The sequence below is a fragment of the Eptatretus burgeri genome, chromosome 5, assembly GCF_056783735.1.
Source record: "Eptatretus burgeri isolate ZD-2024b chromosome 5, Ebu_testis_v1, whole genome shotgun sequence".
NCBI lineage: Eukaryota > Metazoa > Chordata > Myxini > Myxiniformes > Myxinidae > Eptatretus > Eptatretus burgeri.
In genome coordinates, this window is record NC_140965.1 from 11814588 (window position 1) to 11840046 (window position 25459).

The window sequence follows — 25459 nt, forward strand, 5'->3', positions numbered from 1 at the left end:
GGGGGAAGGGAAGTGCCCGGAGTGGCGAAAGTGTCAAAGGAAACGATGAGAGGGGAATCCTGGCCAAACGTCAAAATAACAACACATGACAAAAAGTACGGGGAGACTGATGTCCGAGTTCAGGCACATTCACACACCCGGTGTTCAATCAAGGCGATGAATCGATGTCGTGTGGTAATGATGTGGGGAAATAGTGTTAGTCTTGTTGATAATTGTTCTGTCATAACTTTCAAGTTCCATCTTTGTGTTGTATTCTCACGGAACGATGTTTCTTACCCCTCAATTCCAGACCTTTGGCGCTGTAATCGTGTTGGTTTTAATGGAGGTTCACAATGGTATTTACAATGTTATGCTTGGTGCTTCAAAGTGCTTCCTGTGAAAGGTAAAGGATTCACGAATCGACCAGGATGTGTATTTTTTACCTCCAGTCCGATTACCGCTGCCTGACGAACGCTCCGGGAAATCGAAACCGAACGAACCCGCCTCCTCCGTGTCGTCAATTCGCGGAGCTGGGACCGTGATGGCCGAAGGGTGAGAGCGGCGACCATGGCTCGGCTTGTGGATTACTTTGCTGTGGTGGGTTTCGAACATCGACGTGAGGCAACAGGTAAGTCGTTCGTTCAATGATTGGTCATGAATCTACACGAAGCGGGTCAAAACGTTTAAAAAAAATTCCTTATTCTACCATGAGGCGACAATGTACATTTCGTGAAAAGTGTATGCTCACCTCGCCGTGCCGCACGTCGGCCCCCCTCACCTCGCCGTGCCGCTAGTTGGCCCCCCCCTCACCTCGCTGTGCCGCACGTCGGCCCCCCTCACCTCGCCGTGCCGCACGTCGGCCCCCTCACCTCGCCGTGCCGCACGTCGGCCCCTCTCACCTCGCCGTGCCGCGCGTCGGCCCCTCTCACCTCGCCGTGCCGCGCGTCGGCCCCTCTCACCTCGCCGTGCCGCGCGTCGCTCCCCCCTCACCTCGCTGTGCCATGCGTTGGCGCACGGTATACAACGATATACAGCACGATATCTCAAAAAGTTATGGACGGATTCCGCATAAACTTGGTAGACAGGTTGGGTATGTGACAAGGACGATCTGATTCGATTTTGGTGAAGATCTGAATCCAGATCTGGATACGAGTTATTTAATTTTTTTACGTGATTCTTCACCATTGAGAGATATAGTCTGGCGGATTATGACAACTTTTGGGCGAATTGTGATTTTTGTGATAAAAGTGTCAAATTTGGCAATAACATCACTGTAAATGTTACTGATGATTTGTGATATCGGGACATTGAAAATTCTGCCTACTTCCAGTTTTATCCAAGATGGCGTCCATGCTTGTCATGGTTACCACAAAACAAGCAATATTACTGTAATGTTTACACTTTGAGGTTTAATTACCATGGGTTGTTAATTTTCTCTTATACTATATATGTGTATAATTACGTTAAAACTATTGAATACCTTCTAAAGATAATAAATGTATAATTTTATATACTCAACAACACAATTAAAGGGTCACATTATTATATATTATGCACCAAAATGCTGGAACCGCCACTGATATTGCTTTCAACAAATAAGTCAGAACAAATGCAATTTTATTTCTTCGTAATGTCTAGGGCATATTAAAGCTAATTTACCATTGGTAAACATATATAAAGGACCATATCAGTGTTTAGATCCACCACTACTGGTGCTACGTTATCTGGTTATTATCCATGAAATACTGACATTAGAGATACCACATGAGTCCAATATATATATATATATATATATATATATATATATATATATATATATATATATATATATATATATATATATATATATATATATATATATATATTACCATTACTGAACATGCCAATATAATTAATGTCAAGCACATGTTTAAGATTCATGCTTTATATATATATATATATATATATATATATATATATATATATATATATATATATATATATATATATATAACACATTCAAGAAACTGTTTTATAGATCAATTCGTATAGAGGTAAAGTTCCTATCAAATATTTAGTCTATTTTGTCCAAGTGCAACAATTAATTTTCCATCTGTTCATCATAAACTCTTTCCTTGCCTTAACACAGTCCACCCCCACATGCACAGAGAGTAGTGCAGGGAAGATTGTTTCTCTTGCATTTACATCGTCTTTTTCATCCTTTCTTGCAGCCACATCGCAAGAGTTCTTGACAAGATGCTTCAGCTGCAGGTAGCGTGGTCCATAGAGGTATCCACTTCCCATTGGAGCCTCTTTGCCATCCATATTCTTGGGAACTGGGTAACGAGGGCTCTTGTGATAGTGTTTGATCCCACACATGTATGCCTTGAAATACAGCTCTCTTGGTATGCTGAACAAGGGCTGCATATGTTGGAGGAATAGAGTCCATTGTCTTTCCCTTTGATGAGAAGAGATTTCCTACAGGCATCAACTCTCAGAAATCTGCATGTCTTGTCATACATACGGATAACAAGCCTTTCAAGTACATGGATATTACCCTCATTGACAGACTCTGGTGAACAAGTCAATTTCTTGATAAATGATGTGACATCATCATCATCCATCCATGCATCCCATGCAGTCTTCTTTCCTTTACCTAGGAAAGATGACATCGTGTCACACCCAGTGAATGCATGGAAAAATGGAAGTGCTGCACACTTGTCTGGCCCAAGATGCTGGCTGATGTCATGGATAGCAATGTATCTGAAATTTTTCCCCGTTCCAAAAGATTTCCATAACTTGTCAATGGTGAGACTTGGGAAGAGAGAAAGTGCCAAGACAACAACATCTGTGTCAACTGTTCTGATGACAATTCTCTTGTGACCATTCCTGCTGGCATGTGCCAGATGGACCATGATGCGGGTATCTGCCTCCTCGTGTGTGCAAGGCTGAAGTGAAGAACAGTCAATGTCTTTGTTGTTAGTGATCACACTGCTGCCATATGTTGTGATAGCATTGCCACCATCCTTGATATCTTGCACGAAGGTTGCTAGAAAGTGAAATAGTTCTTTCTTGTTTTCATCTACCTTTAAGAAACAATTCCAATTTTGAAGCATTTTGATGTTGGCGCTCACTCGCTTGCGAATCCCTATTCCCCATTTTTTTCTCTGACAGTAGCTTTCAAGCTATCGTCTACATAACAGTCCCAAATGATATCAACTCTGACCGCGTCTTTGAGTTGCCGTTTCACATATGGGAGGAAGACACTGGTGGCATAGTCTTGAAATGTATTGGCATCATTTGGTTTCAAGAAGTTGACCACTGCAGCGCCATCCAGTATTACAACTTCACATTGCTCATCAAACACACTGTGTGAAAGTGGCTCAAGACATTTCGAAAGCAATTCCGATTTGCTTCCGATGCGCAAGTTGCCATTCAGACTTAGTGATGGTGTTGATGGTTGATTTTCGTGCATGAAAAATGCATCCAAATTTTTCTTTCTCGTTTGGCAAGCTATATACAGTCGAGAGAACAGTGAACAGTCACTTTTCAGGGAATCTATCTTTCCACTTCTTGTTGATGTCGTCTTCTTTCCTTTGGCACCAAACAGTTGAAATTTATTTTTTGTAATCTTGTTGCTGATTGGCTTTTTGTTTTGTATGAGTCTTTCTGTGTAGAAAACCTCAGCTTGTTTCTTGCCAATTGTTTCCATCTCTTGAACAACTCTTATCATACCTGGATTGGCAAACTCCTTGGTATCCAAACTAAACAGATCTTGTGTTTCTTCCAAGAATGGATTTCCCATTTCACAAATGACTTGTGTAAGAGATGAAATGTCATGTACAAATGTTCCTTGTATGCTTTGTGAAACATCATGATGCTGCACCCCTTCTATACCTTCATCTGATTGTGCCATATGAAGACAAGACTCAAATTCTTCAACCAGTCTTGAAACTTCTGGACCAGCAACCATCCTCCTCTGTAGAGCACTTGGGTTTCTAACAAATCTAACAATCTTCTAACACTAACAAATCCTACTGCACCACCATCACCTTTCACGCTGGCGTTGTTTTGCTCATGTGCTTGATCTAGAGCAATTCCGGAAAATACCCGTTTTGTTTTGTGGATGACAAAGTGTCCTATGTCAAATTCTCTTGCCGTGATGGGATGTAGTGACCATAAGTTTGACATATCTCACAAATGCACTGACAACCAATGGGCATAGTTGGCATGATCCAAGGCAAAAAACCACGGAACAATGCTGGCAATGGCATCAACATAGAGTTGGAACCGACCAAGGCGGATTGCTTTGATGAAGATAAATACCAGAAGTTGAAGATTGAGCACAGTATACCAGAACTTGAATTGTGGACTTTGCATGGACGCTTGTCTGATCCAATTTTCAAATTGAAGAACACCTTGGTTGAGTGTTGCTTTCTCTGCAAATGCCTTTTTGAGCAATGCATAAAGACTACATGCTGTCACTTGGTGCGCATACCTGGTTCGTGTAAGGTGTGATACTTTCAAGAAGGAATCAGCCTTCCCAGTAGTTGTAATGTTAGCTTCCACCAAAGCACTTGTCCAGCCACTCTTTTCAAGTAGATCACCAAGTAGCTTGAACGCAGCCATCTCTATGTGAAAACCACCTAACATTATGACAAACTTATCTTCTCCATGGCTGTTTGGTAGGCCCCACTGAATTTGTTTTGCTATGGCATAGAGTGGCTGGTCGACCGCAATGACAGGTATCTGCCCAGGATTTACATGAAGAGTGGCATTCCTGATCAGGTTCATGGCATGGTGAATCATTGCAACAGATTTAGCCTCATTGCTGAAAAGAGGTAACAATGCTGACAGATCTGATTGCACTACATCTCCGCTGATCTTCTTGGCATGGTAAGCAGCCCATGAAACATCACCCATATCATCTGTGAATTGATCCTCACCAACAGTCTCATTTACAAAGTCGAGCCAGTTGTGTTCGTCTTCAAGAACCTCTGTTATATAACGTATCTCGTGTACTTGTCCACCATTAATAGTGGGAACTGTAGCGTCTTTTGGAAGTGCAACTTGCTCAATTGTCCTGTAGAAGTCGGGTAGTGTAGGCACTGCTTTGGATACTGGGATATTCTCATTTATCAATAACGATCTTGCTCGAGCAGAGCCTCTATTCTCAGATGTTACATGCTGAAAGATAGATATCCCTGTACCATGGAAGGAAGCCTTAGCTGTTCTAGAACTAGGATTGTGATCAATGTTATCTATTGCAGAAGTTGTAAATAAGCCATCTCTGAGTTTTGTTGGACAAACAACATTTTTAAAAATGGAATCTTATGCACACACTGTTTGCTAACTGGGTAGAAATAGCGAGGACCCTGTCGTAAGAAATACTTATCCCCAGGTTAAATAGCATCTCAACTAAATGTTTCTTGTGTGTCTGAGCATGCACAGAGAGGCCTAAGTACACACATAATGGGGTTTCCGTACGCCTTCCTTGGCGAAATTGTGTCTGACATTCCCCCTTTCTCTGCCTTATATTGGATTTTATAAACTGAGCTATAGTGAGGGAAATCTGAGACTTGTGTTTGAATTCTAATGTTGGCCCATACAATATTGAGTTCACGAAGGTCACCAGAGATTGTAGTACAGACTCCTCTTGACAGTTTGTGTCAAAACTTCCATCAAACTTGGTATCTTGGCTGAATATTTCTTGTCTGATAATTTTAGCAGCCATTGAGAGACTTAGAGCGTCTTTGTCATACGTTTGTTCATGCATTATCCGTATGTTTGGAGCAACATCTTGTTTGAATGACAGTAAAACATCTTGTCCTTCTTTAAAGTCCTCTAGTTCAGGAAATTGGATCAGGATACGCTATTTTAACTTCGTGGAATGAATGCGACTTGAGTTTGACAGTCCATGTTCTTGCAGCCTCTCTTCATATTGTCTAGCTAGGTCAGACATCTTAAAAACACAACTTGTCCTGGATTCTGATTTTGTTTCTTCAATATAGTTAACAATGTCTGCAAGAGCAATACCATGCATCATTTTTGTTCTTGAATCTTTTGGAGAATCCATTTCCAGAACCCGCACTGCATTGTAAAGTCCAACAAGGCATTTTGCATGATATTTTGCAGATTGTGCAACTAAATCTCCAGGACTGAGCTTGGCAAGCAATGTGGTGTCTTGCAATTTTAGTGCACATTCTCGAACACGAGCATCAAGCTTAAATGTAGATGCATCATGTAATGTTTCACCAGGTATATGTTCATCACAGAAGAAGCAAACATCGGGTGCTTCACATCCTACCAGAGTACACTTACGTGTAGACTTTTTAGCTCTGTCAATAGCCAACTCATCATCACATGCTGACTTTCTCTTTTCTGCTCGCTTCAACTGTGTTGAATTGAATTTTGTATGACAGGAGTCATGCCAGCTTGCTCTGTGACTTAGAAGTGTATCAGCAATACCAGTGCCATCATCAAGTCCTTGAATATCAAATTGGACGGGTTGACTATTTAGATCTTGAAACCTCTCAACATTGTGTGCGAATGTCACATAACCTGCCCCAAGGTTCTTGCGTTTGGAATTGGCTGGACATTTTAGTGGTTCATCAGTAACTGTCTGGCAGATGAAACATTGATTCCAATTTGTAGGTGTAGCTGGAGTCCGACTATCAAGCTCTCCCAGGGGTTCTTCGAGTCTGTAAATGAAAATATAAAACCATTTACTACCCAGTCAAGGCAAACACACACCACTAAAAAAGTAAGGCATTATGAGTTTGTTTGTTCATACACATTAATTATAGTGTAGCCTAAATGGCTTACATTCATCAAAAAAAAAAAATTATAATTGAACATTTCAAAATAATAACTGATCCCTCAGTCTGAGGTAAATTTTATTACCTCCCTTTCATACCTTGATTATTGAAATATCTCTCTGCTGGGCATATTAATACAAATATTTAAACCGTTTACCTTGTATTAATAGTTGCTAGTCACTAATGTACAAATTCAATTCATTTTATTAACTATAAACTCATTTGATCGCTCAAATATGCACCTTTTATCTGGGAGATCCATCACGCCAAAAGCTGTCTGCTGGCGGCCATTTTGAAAGGAGGGAGAAATCATTGTTGCTGAAATGTATTTATAGTTGCTTCAAATGTCTTTTAATGTTATTTAAGTATGATTACCTTATGATATTACTCAGTGTTCGATCTAATCAACTCATTTAGAACAAATGAATGACAATACGTCAGAATAATAAGAATTTGTGTGCATAATGTGTATATATATATATATATATATATATATATATATATATATATATATATATATATATATATTAGTTTTTATCTATTTATTTTGTATATATTGCTCAGAGAAGCATGTTTACATTACTCATGATTCTTTCATAGCAAGAAACCGCTAAATTATTGATTATATATGTGAAGATAGAGCTTATTCACATTTTTCTGACAAATTGGGGGCCATCTTGAATAAAACCGGAAGTAGGTCAAATCACAAATGTCCCCATATCAGATATGCATTGGTATGCCATAACTAACTTATATCCCAAGTTTCATGCTTTTATCAAAAAAATCACAATTTTTTTCATAATCCGCCGGACTAATAGGGCCAAATAACGATTCACAGTCCAAAAAAATGTCGAGGGGGAAAGAGCAATTTATGATGCATTTGGAAGAGAAGCAAGGCAGTGGTATTTTATACAATTGTTACCGCATGCAATGGTCTTCCAGGGCAGGAAGTAGCATCTGGGGCAGTTGATCGGTTTCAATATGTATGCAGAAGTAACTGGCGTAGAGGAGTAAACAGACGTCGCCTGGAATATAACAATAGAAGGAACTTAAATGCAGGAGAAGGGCATTACGTCCATCAAAGCCCATGCTTTGATTGCCAACATATGGTAGTTTGGCTGTGCTCTGTCCTTTTAAAATTCTGAGCGTCAATGAAGGATGCAGCACATAATATTTTTCGTCTTTCGTTTGACTCGAACCTCAGACCTTCAAGACTCAGTCGATGTTGCAGACTGTTACACCGCCAAGCCTGATGTAAAATGGTCGGTCCCGTACCTCCTTGAGATTAACCATGTATGATTAAGTTGTATATGTCCAATTTTTTGTTTGTTTGTTAACCTCCGCCATCGAAGATGGATGGAGATTACTGTTTTCACCCCTTTCGGTTTGTTTGTTACCTTCGCAAACTTTGTTGCGAAGGTTATGTTTTGATCGCTGTGTATTTATTTATTTATTTATTTATTTATTTATTTGTGAATATGTGTGTTTGTTTGTTTGTTATTCGCATAACTCCAAAAGTATTGAACTGAATCGCAGCAAATTTGGTGGAACGATTGGTTATTATCCGAGGACCATTTGATTAGATTTTCGGAGCGATCGGGTCAAAGGTCAAGGTCATGAAAAGGTCAAAATCGTCTTTTTACCATAGCGTGGTCAATTTGTATCCAATTTGCATGCAACTTATGCCAAAATGTCCAGAATTCAATGCCCCATCTTGATATGTGACATGACACAATGACGTAATAACCCTTATTTGCGGTTGGGAGTCAAAGGTCAGGGGGGGTCACGACATTGCAAAATGTGCGGTTTTAGTCATAACACGGTCAATTCTTATCCGATTTGCATGAAACCAACACCAAAATGTTGACTGTTCTGTTCCCCACACTCTAATACCAGTTACAAAATTAAAAGTACAAAGGTCAAGGTCGAGGTCATGAAAAGGTCAAAATCGTCATTTTGCCATAGTGCGGTCGTTTTTTTTTAATCCAATTTGCATGCAACCAATGCCAAAATGTTGTGAATTCAATGCCCGATCTTGTGATATATGATATGACACAATGACGTCATTACCTTTGTTAGCGGCTTGGGTCAAAGGTCAGGGGGGTCAATGACCTTTATTATCATAACGCGGTCAATTCTTATACAATTTGCATGTAAGTAGATTCAAAATGTTTAGAATTCAATTCCCTATCCTGTGATGTGTAATATTTGACAGTGACTTTATTGGTGAGTTTAAAGCATGGGGGGGGGGGGGGTGTCACTGAACTTATTTCTTATAATGTGACCAGTTGTCATCAGATTGACTTGACACCGACACCCAAAAAGGTCAGGGATTTCATACAGAAATTGTACAATGTACGTGAATCAGTGTCAAACAGCAGGAAATTTAATGTTTTTAAGCCATCATAACACATATGAGATGGCAGATGTGGTATGGGATTAAATACCCTCACAATCAATGGTTTTTGGGGGGGGGGGAAATGTAGCGTTGGCGAGGTATGCGCTCTCCTGAGTGCCCGTTCTAGTTTGTTTGTTTGTTTGTTTGTGAACAGTATTACGGAAAAACTCAACGGATTTCGACGAAACTTGGTGGGGGGTTAGGTCTGGTCCAAGGATCATGCCATTAAATTTTGGACTTGGTCCAAAATCCAATATGGCCGTTATGGTGGCCAATTAGAAAAAAATATTTGAATTTTCTTTTTTTTTGCATTTCTGCATGTTTTAAGTGATTTCCAACCCCCCCCCCCAAAAAAAAATTTAGAGAAAAAAATTTTTTGCAACTTTTTTTTCAACAAAATTTCGATTTCTTTTTTTTGCATTTCTACATGTTTTAAGTGATTTCCAACCCCCGCCCCCCCAAAAAAAATTGTTGGAGAAAAAAAAATTTTGCAAATTTTTTTCAACAAAATTTCGATTTTTTTTGCATTTCTACATGTTATAAGTGATTTCCAACAAAAAAAAACATGCCAAAATTATAATTGCGGCTGATTTTGGAACTTCAGGTGGATATACCCACGTAAAATCAATTTCTGTCTCAAGGAATCTAGTTATGACGAATGAATTGACTATGTAAAAGTTAAAAGTAAAAGGGAAAGTTGCAAACTATAACTCTGTGAGCACTGTTGACGTCAAATTGAATGAATAGGATATCAGGTTCACTTGAGTGACCTAGCAGTAATGGCGGCGGAGGTTTTGCACTCTACCGAGTGCCCCCCCTCTAGTTTGTTTGTTTGTTTTGTCTGTACATTATATCATGTCAAGTGAGAATGTGTGTATTATATTTGATTATTAATGTTATTGTTGTGCACCATGCTGTATTCAGAGCATCTATTCTGCTGAGGGAGTGGCACTCACTTTTTTCCAGGGAGACCATTCCATGCTAACTACTCTGAGTAAAAGTCCCCTGCCTTACTACCGTCTTAACTCCCCTCTTCATCACTCAAGCTATGGCCCCTGGTCCTATCACTGTCTACTCTGCTTTATTGGTTCACGAAAAAATATTTTCACAAAAAATATGGCCACTATATTCGTTATTGTTGTGTGTCTGTCTGTCTGTCTGTCTGTCTGTCTGTCCCGAGCATAGCTCTGTGGGTTTTGATCCGATCCTGATGAAATTTTGGTGGGAGGTTTATATCATGATCTCGTTGTGTTTTCCTGAAAATGGGCATGGTGCGCCCATTACGGGCGGAGCCACGCCCAAAAAAACGTGTTTTTAGGGGGTAGCCGATTTCAATTTGCATCTTCTCCTCGGGGTTTTGTCGAATCTGACGGGTTTCAGTAATTGGTTAGCCCAATGGCACCTACATAGCCCCACGGAGCTCGATTTTTCATTTTCGTCCCAAGGTCAAGGTCACAAGGTCACGAACTTAGAAAATTGCGATTTTGACATAAAAAATTCTTCTCCGAGGGGTTTGTCGAATCTTGCAGGGGTGTTGGTATTTGGTTAGCCCAATGGCACCTGCATAGCCCCACGGAGCTCGTTTTTTTTTTATTTTTTATTTTATTTTTTTTCATTTTCATCCCAAGGTCAAGGCCACAAAGTCACGAACTTAGAAAATTGCGAATTTTGTTTTTAGGGGGTAGCCAATTTCAATTTGTATCTTCTCTTAGGGGGTTTGTCGAATCTGGCAGGGGTTTTCGGTATTTTGGTTGGCCCAATGGCACCTGCATAGCCCCACGGAGCTCGTTTTATTTTTTTTTTTATTTTATTTTTTTTTCATTTTCGTCCCAAGGTCAAGGTCACGAACTTAGAAAATTGCGATTTTGACATAAAAATCCATCTTCTCCGAGGGGTTTGTCGAATCTGGCAGGGGTTTTGCTATTTGGTTAGCCCAATGGCACCTGCATAGCCCCACGGAGCTCGATTTTTTTTTTTTTTTTTTTTCCATTTTCGTCCCAAGGTCAAGGTCACAAAGTCACGAACTTAGAAAATTGCGAATTTTGTTTTTAGGGGGTAGCCGATTTCAATTTGTATCTTCTCTTAGGGGGTTTGTTGAATCTGGCAGTGGTTTCGGTATTTTGGTTAGCCCAATGGCACCTGCATAGCCCCACGGAGCTCGATTTATTATTATTATTTTTTTTTTCATTTTTGTCCCAAGGTCAAGGTCACAAGGTCACGAACTTAGAAAATTGCGATTTTGACATAAAAATCCATCTTCTCCGAGGGGTTTGTCGAATCTGGCAGGGGTTTTGGTATTTGGTTAGCTCAATGGCACCTGCATAGCCCCACGGAGCTCAATTTTTCATTTTCGTCGCAAGGTCAAGGTCACAAGGTCATGAACTTAGAAAATTTCGAATTTTGACATAAAAATCATACGACCGCCCAAACTTTGAGAGTGAGGATGACAATATTTTTTTATGCATAATCTTGAGGTCATTCCCCACCGAAAGTCTTGAAACCATTTTGCTCTATCTCGAACACCTTGCCCAGGGCTCCCCCTTCAAGTTTGTTTTTACACTGATTTCATCAAAGTATGGATAATCCGAGGAGTGCGAAATGCCATACAGCCTATATGACGTTATGTTGTTCCTGGAATGTTCCAGAGGAAGTTTTGCACCAAAGGTCATAATCCTTGACCTTTGACCTTTAAAGTTCACAAAGGTCAAATTTTCAAAGTTGTGGGAATCGAACCGGGTTTTCAACCTTCTTCGACGAACTAACTCCATTAAGCTATAGCACGTATCCTGTTTCCTTATTTTAATGTCCACAACATTGTTTTGTGACCGTTAAAGGTTATGCAAAGGTCAAATTTTTAAAGTTGTTGAATGAAACCGGGTTTTCAACATTTTGCAGCTAATAACCTGTCACTCGTACCACATCATGTTGATCATTTTTATAACTTGGTCAAACATTATTACATTGTCTCATCCTTGACTTCTGAAACAATCTACATCGTCAAATACCGCTCATGAACCATCGTCATCTTCAGACTTGTCATTAATCTGCACTTATTTTATCGATACCTTTCATTATCTTAAACATCTCTATCATATCTCTTCGTAACCGCCTCTTTTCTAGTGTATAAAGCCGTGTCTCCTTCAGCCGTTCCTCGTAGCTTCATCTAGCTCGGCCCAGAATCAATGTAGTCACCCTGCGCTGAACCATCTCTCTGGCATCTATGTCCTTGCTAAGTTCTGGTGAATGAAACTGCACACAATATGATAAATGTGGCCCTCACTAAATTCCTATACAATCTTAAAACCACCTCTTGTTTATAATTGATCCCCCCTATGAATACACCCTAAAACCCTATTTTCTCTGTTCATCTGACTTATTCACATTTTATCTGCATTTTTCATAGCTTTGTCACTTTGTAATGGTTTGTGAAGACTATACATAAATTTTTATTTTATCTTTAAAGAAGAAGAAAGCGCTTCCAACCAAAACAAAAAAACTAGATCGACTCCGCTAATTTGAGCAAAAAAGCAAGAGCAAACCCGGTCTCAAGCGACATTTCACCGGCTTCACAGCCGGCTTCCTCATGCACAGTTCCACTTCCTGATAACATTGCATGCAGGGGACACAGGAACATCAAGGTCTCTGGAGATGGACTTGTAGCCTTGAGATTGTCCATGCTTGGCTACAATCTTTTGTCTGACCTCCTCAGACAATTCTCTGGTTTCCTTTCTTTTCTCCTTGCTCATTGTGGTGCACGCAGTGACACAAAACAGCAGAATGACTCCTTTTCTCGATTCAAACTGGATGAATGAGTGTTTTCTTTTTATAATTCAGGCACCACGTGTGAGTTCAATTCCAAAGTAAAGGAGAATCACCTGCTTGAAATCTAATTATTTCCAACAACTTCTAAAAGGCGCCAATAATATTGTCCGGGCTATTTTAGGATTTCTGTGTGGAATAAGCTAAGATTTAGTAATTTTTTTCAGCTTTTTGGTTTTGTTCCACTGTAAACCAAAGAAATACATTTGTGAATCCCAAAATATGATTTAATTTCAATAATCGTCAGGAAGAAATGGTGTATTGTTTGAAAAAAGTGCAAGGGTGTCAATATTTTTGGCCATGACTATACATACATACGTACAGTCGATATAGAATTGCCGAATTTCATTTGGGTGTGATAACATATTGCTGTGAGAGCCATTGCATGTAAGGGTCATTCCATGTCAAATCATCAAAGAATCTGCCGTCATCTCTCAGATTTTTGTAAAACTTTGGGAACCAATTGGGACCCGTGAAAACGGCAAGAACTCAAATATTTTTGCTAACAGCCTCTTAATTAGTGAGATACAGACTAACGAACTTTGGACTAATTAGCACGACGTCGTGAATTCAAATGGCCATATCTCTAAAAGTATAACACCGAGAGAGCTGGTTTTGGTGTCATTTTAAAGGTATTTTCATGCCCTATGAATTTGTCTGGGCAACATTTTCCTACCTCCAACCACAAAAAAGTTATCACAAAATATAAACTTCAATCGTGAATCCCCAAAAAATATATCCTTCAAATTTCCTCAAATTCATCCCAGAGGTACCTTATGATGTCAAGAAGCTTCCACATAAATTTTGTGATGGGCACTCCAATAGTTTCTGAGATATGAGCAATAATGTACATGTACGTATGGCATATAGGTTCGAAAATCAGCATTTGTAATGTATTATACAATCATTCTAACCTAGCCATGACAGGGAACACAGGGAACACAGGGAACGACCATCAATTGCTTTGAAGTATCATGTACTTTCATTTTCAACTGGGCCTGAGGGGAAGAAACAAGTGCTGCTGTTGCTGCATTGAAGAGGAAATTGAAAGCCTAAGTCAGGTTGGTGAACACTGTGTACTTGAACTCACTTATTGATTGTATAATACATTACAAATGCTGATTTTCGAACCTATATGCCATACGTACATGTACATTATTGCTCATATCTCAGAAACTATTGGAGTGCCCATCACAAAATTTATGTGGAAGCTTCTTGACATCACAAGGTACCTCTGGGATGAATTTGAGGAAATTTGAAGGATACATTTTTTGGGGATTCATGATTGAAGTTTATATTTTGTGATAACTTTTTTGTGGTTGGAGGTAGGAAAATGTTGCCCAGACAAATTCATAGGGCATGAAAATACCTTTAAAATGACACCAAAACCAGCTCTCTCGGTGTTATACTTTTAGAGATATGGCCATTTGAATTCGCGACGTCGTGCTAATTAGTCCAAAGTTCGTTAGTCTGTATCTCACTAATTAAGAGGCTGTTAGCAAAAATATTTGAGTTCTTGCCGTTTTTCATGGGTCCCAATTGGTTCCCAAAGTTTTACAAAAATCTGAGAGATGACAGCAGATTCTTTGATGATTTGACATGGAATGACCCGTAATAAAGAACATGCAGCAGACCAAAGGTCAATTTTATTTGATCGATTCGGTTACAATTCTCATACTTCATATGCGATTTCACATCACATGTCTTTGGAGCTGCTTGTAGGTAGATTCCTTACCTGCCTGAATAATATTGTTATGGTTCATGGTTGGTTACATTTTGTCTGACACTATTACCTCCGCCACCGAAAGTGATGTTTTCACGTCTCTGTCTGTCTGACTGTTGTTTGTTTGTTTGTGTTAGAGCAGGATATCTCATCAAAGTTATGCACGGAACCAGATTAAACTTTGTGGACAGATTGGGTGTGTGCCAATGACGAATGGTTTCGATTTTGTTGAAGATCCGGGTCCACATTAGAATTGCCGAGCTGTCGACCAAATTTCATTCTCCAATTTTAAAATCTATTCCTCACCATTGGGAGATTCTAGCCAAAAAGGAAAAACAGCATGATATCTCAAAAAGTTGTCCGGACGGATTCGGACGAAACTTGGTGGAAGAGTTGGGTAAGGCGACAAGAACACGCCGATTACATTTTGGTTTCGGTCCGGATGCAGATCCGGTCTATCGTGGGATACAAAATGTGATCTGTTCACCCTGGGTATGCGCTCTACTGCATGCCTTTCTCGTTGTATTAACGGTTTTAATCAGCACCACGTGCAGCTAAACATCATTGCAAGTCAGTTGAAGTTGCACGTAAAACCTTGTTGAAGTTAAGGTTTCCTTGTTTTTTTGATTCTCAGTTGCTTGAGCGAGTTACTACAAACTTGGTTAGAAACCGGATGTGTTTCATGTTTTTTTTTTTTTTTTTTTTTTTTTTTTCCTTCTACTTTGCAGCTGCTTCTGGGGGCTGAGGATTTCGTGGCCTTTCCTGCCATTTGGAACACGGCCGAAACATTTCCTTGATATATCTTGTAGATAAACTCGGAATGTGCAATGAAATGTTGCGTTATTTATTTATTTTTTCCAAGTTGTGGGTTCCACAAAATACTTGTTTCATGTCGTCATGTATTAATACATTTGGTCTCAAAGAAAACTTGCACCCAGCGCAGAAGATTGAAAACGACATTTGAAACACTTTTATCTTTGTTTGCTTGGCTTTCCTGAAGGTTTTTCAACAACGATAGTTCCAAGTGTTTGTTTGAAATTTGTGCCAAACCCCGTGTAATTCATTTTATCACGTGCTCCTCCATCTGCAATGGATTGAGGTTATGTTTTCACCCCCCCCTTTTTTATTTACTTATGTGCACGATATCTGAAAAGCTTGTGCACGGATTCGGATGAAATTTGGTTGCTAAGTAAGGTGTGTAACAAGGAAGATTTGATTATTTTATTATTCTGGTGAAGATCCACATGCAATAATTCTTTCATTGATTTTTCTATCATTGAGAGATGGGTCCAAAACCGATATATAACATGATATTTCAAAAAGTTGTGGACGAGTTATGACAAAACATGGTGGATGAGTTGGGTAGGTGACAAGAATGAGCCAATTCAATTTTGGTCCAGGCCCGAATGTAGATCCGACCTATCGGTGGAATACAAAACGTAAACTGTTCAGCTTGGCGGAGGTATGCATTCTACTTTGTTTTTGTTTTGTTTTGGGGTTTTTTCGTGATATTTTTGGCAACAAGCTTACTATTATTTGAAATGTCTACATATTTGTTTTTGGTTTTTTTAACCATTTGAAGGACAAGGACGCTGTGAAAACGATAACAGTTTCTATTTTTCAGAGTAATGTAATGTAAACGAACTTCCCATTCCACCGAGTTCATTTAGATGCCAGTATGGTAATTTATTGGGATGGCAAAAGGTCTGCTCGTTCGTGGTTAATTGTTGGAAAGTTTTCGCTCATTACGCTACGCAATATGCCATTCTCTCAATGCCACTTCTGCTTCGTTCACACGCCGTGCTTCACGCGACCGATGCGATAAGAAATGTTTTCCTCGTGGAAATTCAAATGAAACGTTGCACTCATTCAAAGTCCATCATTCTCTAGAATGGTTTACTATTTAGCTCTCGAAACACACGATATGAAACGAGAACGGCACTCTGTAGACCGCGTACCTCTGACAGGCTGAAGAGTTTACATTGTGTAGGCCATTGATAGGCCGGATCTGAATGCCGACCTTAAGGCCCGGTCACACCTTGACGTTTTAGCCAACGTATGCCGATTTTTGAATTTTTTTTCTAAAACGCTGGCACACGTTGAATACGTTATGGTTAAGTTTTGATAACATTGAGAGCCTGCTGAAAAACACTGCCATACGTCGTTGTACGCTGGCTTTAAACGTTGTACTTTTTGGTTGTCCTCAAATTTTTTCATGCTTGAAATTTCACGACGTATGCCGGCGTATGACTCACACGTTCCGCTACGCTGGCCACAAGTTGTATGCACGGTCTGCGATCGTTGACAGACATCAACACATGCTACTTGTAAGTTAATCATAAGTTGAGACACGCCGAGGTAATGTTTAGCGTACCCGCAACTTATTTCTAACCTATGATTAACGTGTTGTTGGCACGTTACGCGATCGTTTCCACACGTCGACAGACGTTACTTTTAAGTTACTCATAGGCTGAAAGACGTCAGTATAACGGATCGTCCTTGCGTCAGCGTCCACGGCCACGGCCAGGACACTTATTTGCAGCATTCTTCAAACTTTTCTTCGGCATGACGAGGATGTTCACACTTCGATGTCTAGCTTGGCTATGATTCCAATTGTCCAATCGGCAACGTCTATTTAAAATAGTCGAGTTTGAGCGTTTTAACACGTTCAGAAGAAACGCTTCAAATTTCCAAACCCCAGCGTCAAAAAACAAAGGCGAGTGACAGCAATTTAAATCGTTCATTGTAAACAATGAAAATAGCTGAGTGGTACCGTTTAAAAGTCGTTGAGTGTAAAAAAAATCCAATTGTTGAGCGCAAGCGTCTACTTTCAATCGTGGAGATGCAGCCATTTAAATCGTTGAGTGGCAGCCTATGAATAGCAAACCCCACGTCACCGGCAAAGATAAACTGCCGCACGATATGGATAAGTTAGGCTATCGTTGGGCATAGTTTGTGAACGCCGGCTTCACGATAATTATTCGTTGGTATATCGTATCTATAAGTAATCAAAGCGCTCTATGCACATTATTAGTTCATTGTGCATTTGTCCAACCCGTTATGAATAGACCTAAATCGTAAAAACAAGCTATAGCTCATTGTTGAAAAAGCCCCATAAAAAATTAGCCGCGAAGAACTTCGAACAATGGTGAAAAGATGTCTCCTACCCGTGGACACGCGGACACAAGGACGATCCATCATAACCCACACCCTCCCCCTCACACTTGCCTACTACTGCCAACATGAACAAACTACTACTAATACTAATACTAATACTGATACTGATACTGATACTGTTACTGCTGACATGGACATCGACTCAAAAAGGACAAGAAAACACTGTTGGGTTCCCCTTTTATGAGCAGCATTTTTATATACCAATTCCCAAAACCGCTGGGAACACGTCTTTATATGGCAGTTGTAAGCTAGAAACACGTTCATTTATTTTTTTTGTCGACCGGAAGACGTCATTGGAATACGTCTACATACGTCGATGTGTGTTGGGACTACGTAAAGAATTGGTTCAAAGCACGTCAAACATAAGTTAGAAATAAGTTTCGCGTAAAAAAGTCATTACCGCGACGTGTTTCGACTTATGAGTAGCTTATAAGTAGCCTTTGTGGACGTGTGTAAGCGTCCATATATCGTGTGTAAAACTTATCCCCATCGCATGCTGAACGTGTGTCATACGCCGAGTACGTCGTAGAATTTTGAACATGTTTAAAATTTCTTGACGTACTCTACTTACTACGACGTATGATAGCATAATTTAGCGTTCTACTCACGTATACCAAACTTACTCATACCGTATTTGACGTGCCCCGACGTTTTAGACACATTTTTCTTAGGTCGGCATATGCTGGCAAGATCGCCAAGGTGTGACCGCGATGTTGTCACTTCCATTTCTACGGCAGTTATGATTCGAATCGTTGTGCGTCAGCCTTTTAATAGGCTACGTCACGACATCGTCGGCAATGCGTGCAGCGCGCTATGCCTAAGTTAGACTATCGTTGGGCATCGGTTGTGTAGGCCGACAACAGGTTCAGCATTCGTTGGTATAAGTTATCTATAACACAACGAAACGTTCTTTGTCCGTTACCAATGCGTTATACATAAGACCAAGTCGCTATGAATACGTCCGAATCTTTAAAAAAAAAACATCAAAAGTTCAACGTAAGCCAGCGTTTTACATACATTTTAATACGTTGCCATCGCTGGCTAAAACGTCAAGGTGTGACCGGGCCTTTAAGCAAAATTATATTGGCCGGTTATTTTCACATTCCCAACTCATTCACCAAGTTTTGTCATAAGCCGTCCACAACTTTTTGAAATGTCATGATTATATATCATTCTTGGCCCCATCTCTCAGTGATGAAGAATAACTTGTAAGATTAAAAAAAAACCTCTCTCGTATCTGGATCTGAATCCGGATCTTCACTGAAATGAATCCATTCATCCTTGTCACACACCCAACTTGTCCACCAAGTTTTGTCCAAATCTGTCGATAACTTCTTGAGATGTCATGCTATATATCGTTTTTGGGCCCCATCTCTCAATGGTGAAGAATCACTTTGAAAAATAAATTCTCGAATCCGGATATGGATCTTCACCAATTCGGATCAATTCGCCCTTGTCCTCCAAGTTTCATCTGAATCTGTACACACCCATCCTGTCTACCAAATTTCATCCGAATATGTCCATACCCTTTTGAGATATCCTGCTCGCAAACAAACAAAGCGACATACAAAAAGGGTTGCAAACATAACCTCCGTCCACCTTTGATGGTGGAGGTAATAATTATACTTGAGTTGTGAGGCACATCAAAAAGTGTAGAGGACTTTATTTTTTTCTTTTCTTTTCTTCTAAATACAAGGTTCAAAGTTCACGGAGAGCTGATGAGAGGTATATCCACAGACAGTATTGTCAAGTCAGGCCAGATCTGTGACTTGCTACAGGTACCATGTAAACCTGTACTAACCTGTTTCATGGTCGGGTCGTCAGCAACTAAACCGTACCCCTCCGCATGGTTTCCTGGTGAGGATGGTGTACGGATATGGACACCCACCAGGATTAAAAACAAAACCTATCAAAGGGTGGAGGACTTCCTTGTCAGGCAACGGATATCCATATCTCGTGTCCAACTGTTTCTGCGTATGTCCATACACAAACTGGAACGGCACTCTTCGACGTCATGACGTTGACAGATATGCCTCAACCCACATTATTATTGAAGGCTTTTATGTTAAAAAAAAATGGCTGCCGAACTACGTGACCGATGAGTCGTCAATTTCCCCCCCCCCCTTCCCAAAACAATTAATCCATAAATGACCCTCAAATTTTCATACCGATTGGATAAAGCGTTTGAAATGCAATTATGACACCATAACAGACACCTCTGACATCATCAAGAAATCACATTTATTACTCATGGGGAGTACTTCACATGTACCAAGTTTCAGTTTTTTCCATGGAATGATTTCGGAGAATGAGATCCAAAGGTTTTTTTCCTTCTTTCCAACATGGCTGCCACACCACGTGACCTATGGATGTCATTATCATTAAAAACGTTCTCCATAAGTAGTCGCACTGACGGTGAAATTTTTGTTTCACTGAAAAACGGAAAACATTTTGCCTCCGGCGACTTCTTCAGCAGAGGCATAAAAACACAAGTAAAACGAAGAAAAACCTACACTCTGGGAGTACCTCCTGTGCAGCTGCTCTTCGCAGGGCAACTCACTGGATGACGGGATGGGGCAAAGCCTCCGGGACCCCCATTCTTTGATGATAGGAGAAAAACATTGATCCTGCTCACCAGATTCCCTCAGTGAGACAGCCTTGTGAGTGGAGAAAGCCAACGGGCAGACCATGTATTTGTGGCTGCAGCAGGTTGATTAGCATCTCAATGAGATGTGGATGGGCCAGGCATCTGTCTGGGGGATGGCCAGATTGAGGCCCCTGTAGTACTGGCGGAAAGTGGACGTGACGACGTGCTGCTTCGATGCATGCCTGGCCTGGCCTGGCCTGACCTGACCTGACCTGATGAGAGGTCCATGCACCAGCCAAGAAAAAATGAGCAAACTCTGGTGCATGCAGCACTTGTATTACATGATGCAGCAGCTGTTTGCAGTGGAACTTGAGATGTATCGTGTTGATGAACAATGTCGTACATATGCCAACACGAATGTATGCTCATGTTCGTACTTGACTTATGTACAGTATCTCAGAGACAAATATACGAAATAGCTGTTGGGCACATGTTACATTGCAGAAGAGACGAGCGGCTGAGTAGGACCATCGGCATGTGAGACCATTGGAGATGCACGAGTAAAGTGAAAGGTTCATGAAGTTCTCAGACCATCATGAGAACCTTCAGCACATCTGCAGCTCTTTGACCACATCTTGTAACGCAGGCAGTTGTGTGCCACACGTTAATTGATGTGCTCTACACATGGCCGGTTCACAAGAAGTGACGTAATTCTTTTTGCAAGCGGTGAGCTCGAAGCCAAAGAAATTGCTCCTCAAAGCATATTTTGTTTGTGTGCTGCAGTTGAACTTGTGTTGTGCATGTGGATGTGTTTCTTGAAGTACGCAGTGAACGCGTGCATTTGTCGTGCAGAACTCGTACGTGATGCGCATTATTTGTTTCATGGTACTGCTTTGGAATGTAATGGCGTAGAAGCACATTTGTAGATCTTGTCCACTCCAAAATTATCAATCCTGTGCCTGCATGCTAAATAAATGCTATCTTGAAGATAGATTATACACCGTGATGTCTGACTTAAAAAGAGTTGCGTATCGTCACGATGAAACGAGGCTTTTGGGGTTTATGCAAAGGGATACGTATCGTGAGGGGGATCACCGGACCATCACTCCATTCCTAAGGCTGAATACAGGATTTGAAGTGTTTATTCTGAAGGTGAGTTGCCTTGAATCGGTGGGGCGTAAGGGTCGATATTCTGGCAGCCTCCGTGTCCTGCACGCTGCACCCATCGGTTGTGATTTCCTGGCTGGAATCTTGATGACATTTTATCTCGCTTTTTGGAGAAGCCTGATCTTAAAAATGTTTGCGGCCGCTATTGTCAGGTCGGTGGGGCTTGGCAAAAATCTCGTATCTGTGAATTTTTTTTTGTATACAGTCGAGGCTCATGGAAGAGCGAGAACACTGAACGAATTAGGATGCAAAAGAACAAAAGGAACAGTCGAACACCAACAGGGAGAGTTGAAGCCCAAAACAGAGGGAGACTTGGACGACCAATGGGTGTGAGAAGGAATGGGGGAGGAGGGCAGGAAAGGAACCATGGTGTGGACAATATGGATTCAGAGAGAAATTCTCAGGAAGGAAAAAAATAGAAATTTGAAAGTGAATGGGGGTTGGGGTTGGGGGGGGCGTTAACGAGGGTAGAAAAGATCATGGCTTTGGATTGGGGAAGATCTAAAATAGTGGTGAACAGCTGTCTTGAAGACCACCGCAAAGGAAGAATGAGATTGAAGAGAATGTTGAATTTGGTTCCACAGGTGGGGAAAAAAGAGGGGCAAATGCAGTGATCCTGGATTTAGGTAGTTTCTCCAAAAGGCGGTTTTTTGGCACCCTGCAGAAACTTTGGGGGGTAGGGGGGGGCAAAGTACAGAGAGGGCAGGTCGTACAAGGCCAGTAATGAGACGGAAGAACACAGGGTGACCAACGACCTGTTGACGAAGTAATCAGCCCATAGACTCAGCTTCATCTCAAGAGATTCCAATTATCTTGAAAACCTTGGTTTCCATGGCGTCAAGCTGAGCAAGATGTGAGGCAGGGGAGCCAGCCCACAAGGGAGAGTAGTACTCCATCCAGCTGCAAACATTTTTATTCAACAAACGTTTCGGGAGAATAATGTCATCCACAGTGGATTAATAATAATAATAATATACATGCGCTTTCAAGGAACTTCAATGCAGGAGGAGGCATTTATTCCCATGGAAGCCTTGCTGTGATTGCCAACCTATGGTTGTTTGTTTGTACTCTATCCTTTTTAAATGCTGATTGTCATGCAAGTACCATTTTTACAGTCTTTGGTGTGACTCGCTTGGTTTCGAACCGCCGACCTCTCGTACTCAGAGTGGATGCCCTACCGAGCCATAACACCACGTGTCTGGCGATGCATGTAAAAAGAAATTATATTGATGCCATTTGGCATTTAGACCAATCCTTGGACCTGGTGTGACCCTTTTGGTAATTGTATTACCGAATGAAAAGTTCAGCACGTGACTTGCGAACCCTTTGATCGTCCAACTGCGAGTCGTGTGACTGGAATGCGCTTTATTGTTCTCTCCTTACGGAGCACTAGTTATCATTCTCTCCAAGTTTTTATATATATATATATATTTTTTTTTTGCTTGTGTGGGTAATTTTTTTTTGCGTGACTGGTGCAAGCTTCCTTCGAGAGATTTGGGTTGTCAGGCCTTGAGATTTGAAATGTGTTATAAATGAGCACTTCAGTCAGGCTACGTTGAAATTATTTATTTTGCACATTTCTGTGCACTCGGCCCATGCCCTTTTCCCTTTCCCTTGGTTCTGATAAATAAAGGAGCCTTCACACTGCTTCTGTGACCTTTCTTTGCCATTCCCGACATTCCTGTGTTGGCGTCTTCTTCGGATTCTGTTTATTAGCCAGTTGTAGCAGGTATTTGGCAGCAATTTTAACAACTACGGTGTATCAAAACCTCAAGTTTTTCTGTGCTCCAGCTGTGAAAGGTCGCAGTTGCTGTTGATTGATTTGCCAATATCATCCTGCATTCGTCCTAGTTCAACACGTGTGGGAATCCATTCCACATGAGAAAGCGTTGCAAATTGAGATTGTCCCAGTCAGCTGGCATTTTGAGTCTCTGTGTTGGCTGGCTCTGTGTTTACTTTCAATGGCTCTGTGTTGGTTGTTTAAAAATGGTGCTAAAGTACTTGTTTGTTTGAATTTGATAACCATATACCTAACACCTACTGGATCTAAATGTGAGATATGTCTTCTCCTTCTTCACCTTTCATGTGCAGCACAGGGCTAAGTGTGGCATAATTTGCTGGGAGCATGACTGTGGCCCCCTATTGGTGAGAGCAGGAATTTGTATTTGTTTCAGGGTGCTGGCGATTGCGCACCTAATCTTTCGGAAGGACACCTTGACAAAGTTAACGTCCACAAACGAATGTCAGCAGACGGGGCAACCGTCTTGACGTCCATTTGAGGGAAGCCACAAACATTGATGCTTCCCTCTCCATGCCTGGCAAGCATCAGGATGACTGTCTGTAAACTGGGCTGAGAACCAAACATAGACTAGACATCTCAGAGGTGAGAGATCTACTGTAGTCTACTTTATGTATGTACAGGGCCTATAGAAAGTCTACACCCCCCTTTCAAAATTTTCACCTTTTGTTGCCTTTTGTCCTGGAATAAAATTGCATCAAATGAGACTGTTTCCACCTTAATTTACACATCGTAACCCACAACTTCCAAGTGAAAAACAAATTTTACAAATTTCAGAAAATTAATTAATAATACAAAACTAAAATGTCTTGGTTGGATAAGTGGTCACCTCCCTGAGTTTATATTTGGTGGAAGCATCTTTGACAGCAATTATAGTTGTGAGTCTGCTGCGATAGGTCTCCAGCAACTTTGCACACCTTGATTGGACAATATTTGTCCATTCTTCTGTACAAAACTGTTCAAGCTCAGTCAAGTTGTGTGGGGAGCGTTGATGGACAGCAATCTTCAAGCCATGCCACAGATTTTCGAATGGATGTAGATCGGGGCTCCGACTGGGACACTCAAGGACATTGATCTTTTGGTTCCTTAGCCACTCCAGTGTAGCTTTACCTAAATGCTTCATGTCATTGCTATGCTGAAAGGTGAACTTCCATCCCAATTTCAGCTTTCTTGCAGAAAGCAGGTTTACCTCCAGGATTTTTCTGTATTTTGCTCCATCCTTTTCCCCTTCTCTCCTGACAAGTGCCCCAGTTTCTGCTGATGAGAAACATCCCCATGACATGATGCTGCCACCACCATGCTTCACAGTAGGGATGGTGTTCTTTCGGTGATGTGCTGTGTTGGGTATGCGCCAAACGTAACGTTTTGCATTTAGGCCAAAAAGTTCCATCTTTGTTTCGTTCGACCACAAAACTTTTTGCCACGTGACTTCAGAATCTCCGGAGTGGGTTTTTTGCATACCTCAAACAAGACTCAAGATCGGCTTTTTTGACTAATGGCTTCCAATCTTGCCACCCTGCCGTACAGGCCAGTCTTGTGGAGTGCTTGGGATATTGTCACATGCCCATAGTGACCAGCCTTTGCCATGAAGGAATGTAGGTCTTTCAAAGCTGCCATTGGCCTCTTGGTGGCGTCTCTGATCAGTTTCCTCCTTGCTTGGTCATCCATTTAGGAGGGACGGTCTGATCTAGGCAGGGTCTTGGTGTTGCCATACGCCTTCTATTTCTTAATGATCATCTTGACTGTGGCCCAAGGGTTATTCAAGGACTTTGAAATATTTTTATACCCATGTCCTGATCTGTGCCTTTCCACAACTTAATCCCGGAGGTCTTTTGAAAGCTCCTTGGTGCTCATAGCTGAGTCTTTGCTGTGAAATACACAACCCAGTAGAGGAAACCTACAGGAACATCTGATTTTATTCTGAAATACTCAGAATCACTACAATTTGACACAGGTGTAGGCTAATTAACTTGGTGTATGATTTTGAAGGTGATTGGTATTCTAAGGAGGTTGG

General features: G+C 40.9%; 2 protein-coding genes across 11 annotated transcripts in view; one reads left to right on the forward strand and one right to left on the reverse strand.

Moving 5' to 3' along the window:
• The window catches only part of LOC147025851 (histone-lysine N-methyltransferase KMT5C-like), a 32711-nt gene extending 32158 nt beyond the window's left edge, over positions 1–553 (reverse strand). For all 6 annotated transcript variants that reach the window (XM_085880743.1, XM_085880749.1, XM_085880750.1 and 3 more), the window contains exon 1: positions 423–553. In XM_085880743.1, coding sequence (XP_085736869.1) covers positions 423–548 — 126 coding nt within the window. In that variant the 5' untranslated portion in view covers positions 549–553. The remainder of the gene's footprint in view (positions 1–422) is intronic.
• The window catches only part of LOC147025852 (myotubularin-related protein 13-like), a 115142-nt gene continuing 90132 nt past the window's right edge, over positions 450–25459 (forward strand). For 4 of the 5 annotated variants that reach the window (XM_085880729.1, XM_085880731.1, XM_085880730.1 and 1 more), the window contains exon 1: positions 450–607. In XM_085880729.1, the coding sequence (XP_085736855.1) occupies positions 547–607 (61 nt within the window). In that variant the 5' untranslated portion in view covers positions 450–546. Of the gene's footprint in view, positions 608–21136; positions 21207–25459 lie in introns of those variants that run through there. The other variant, XM_085880732.1, reaches the window with a different exon arrangement.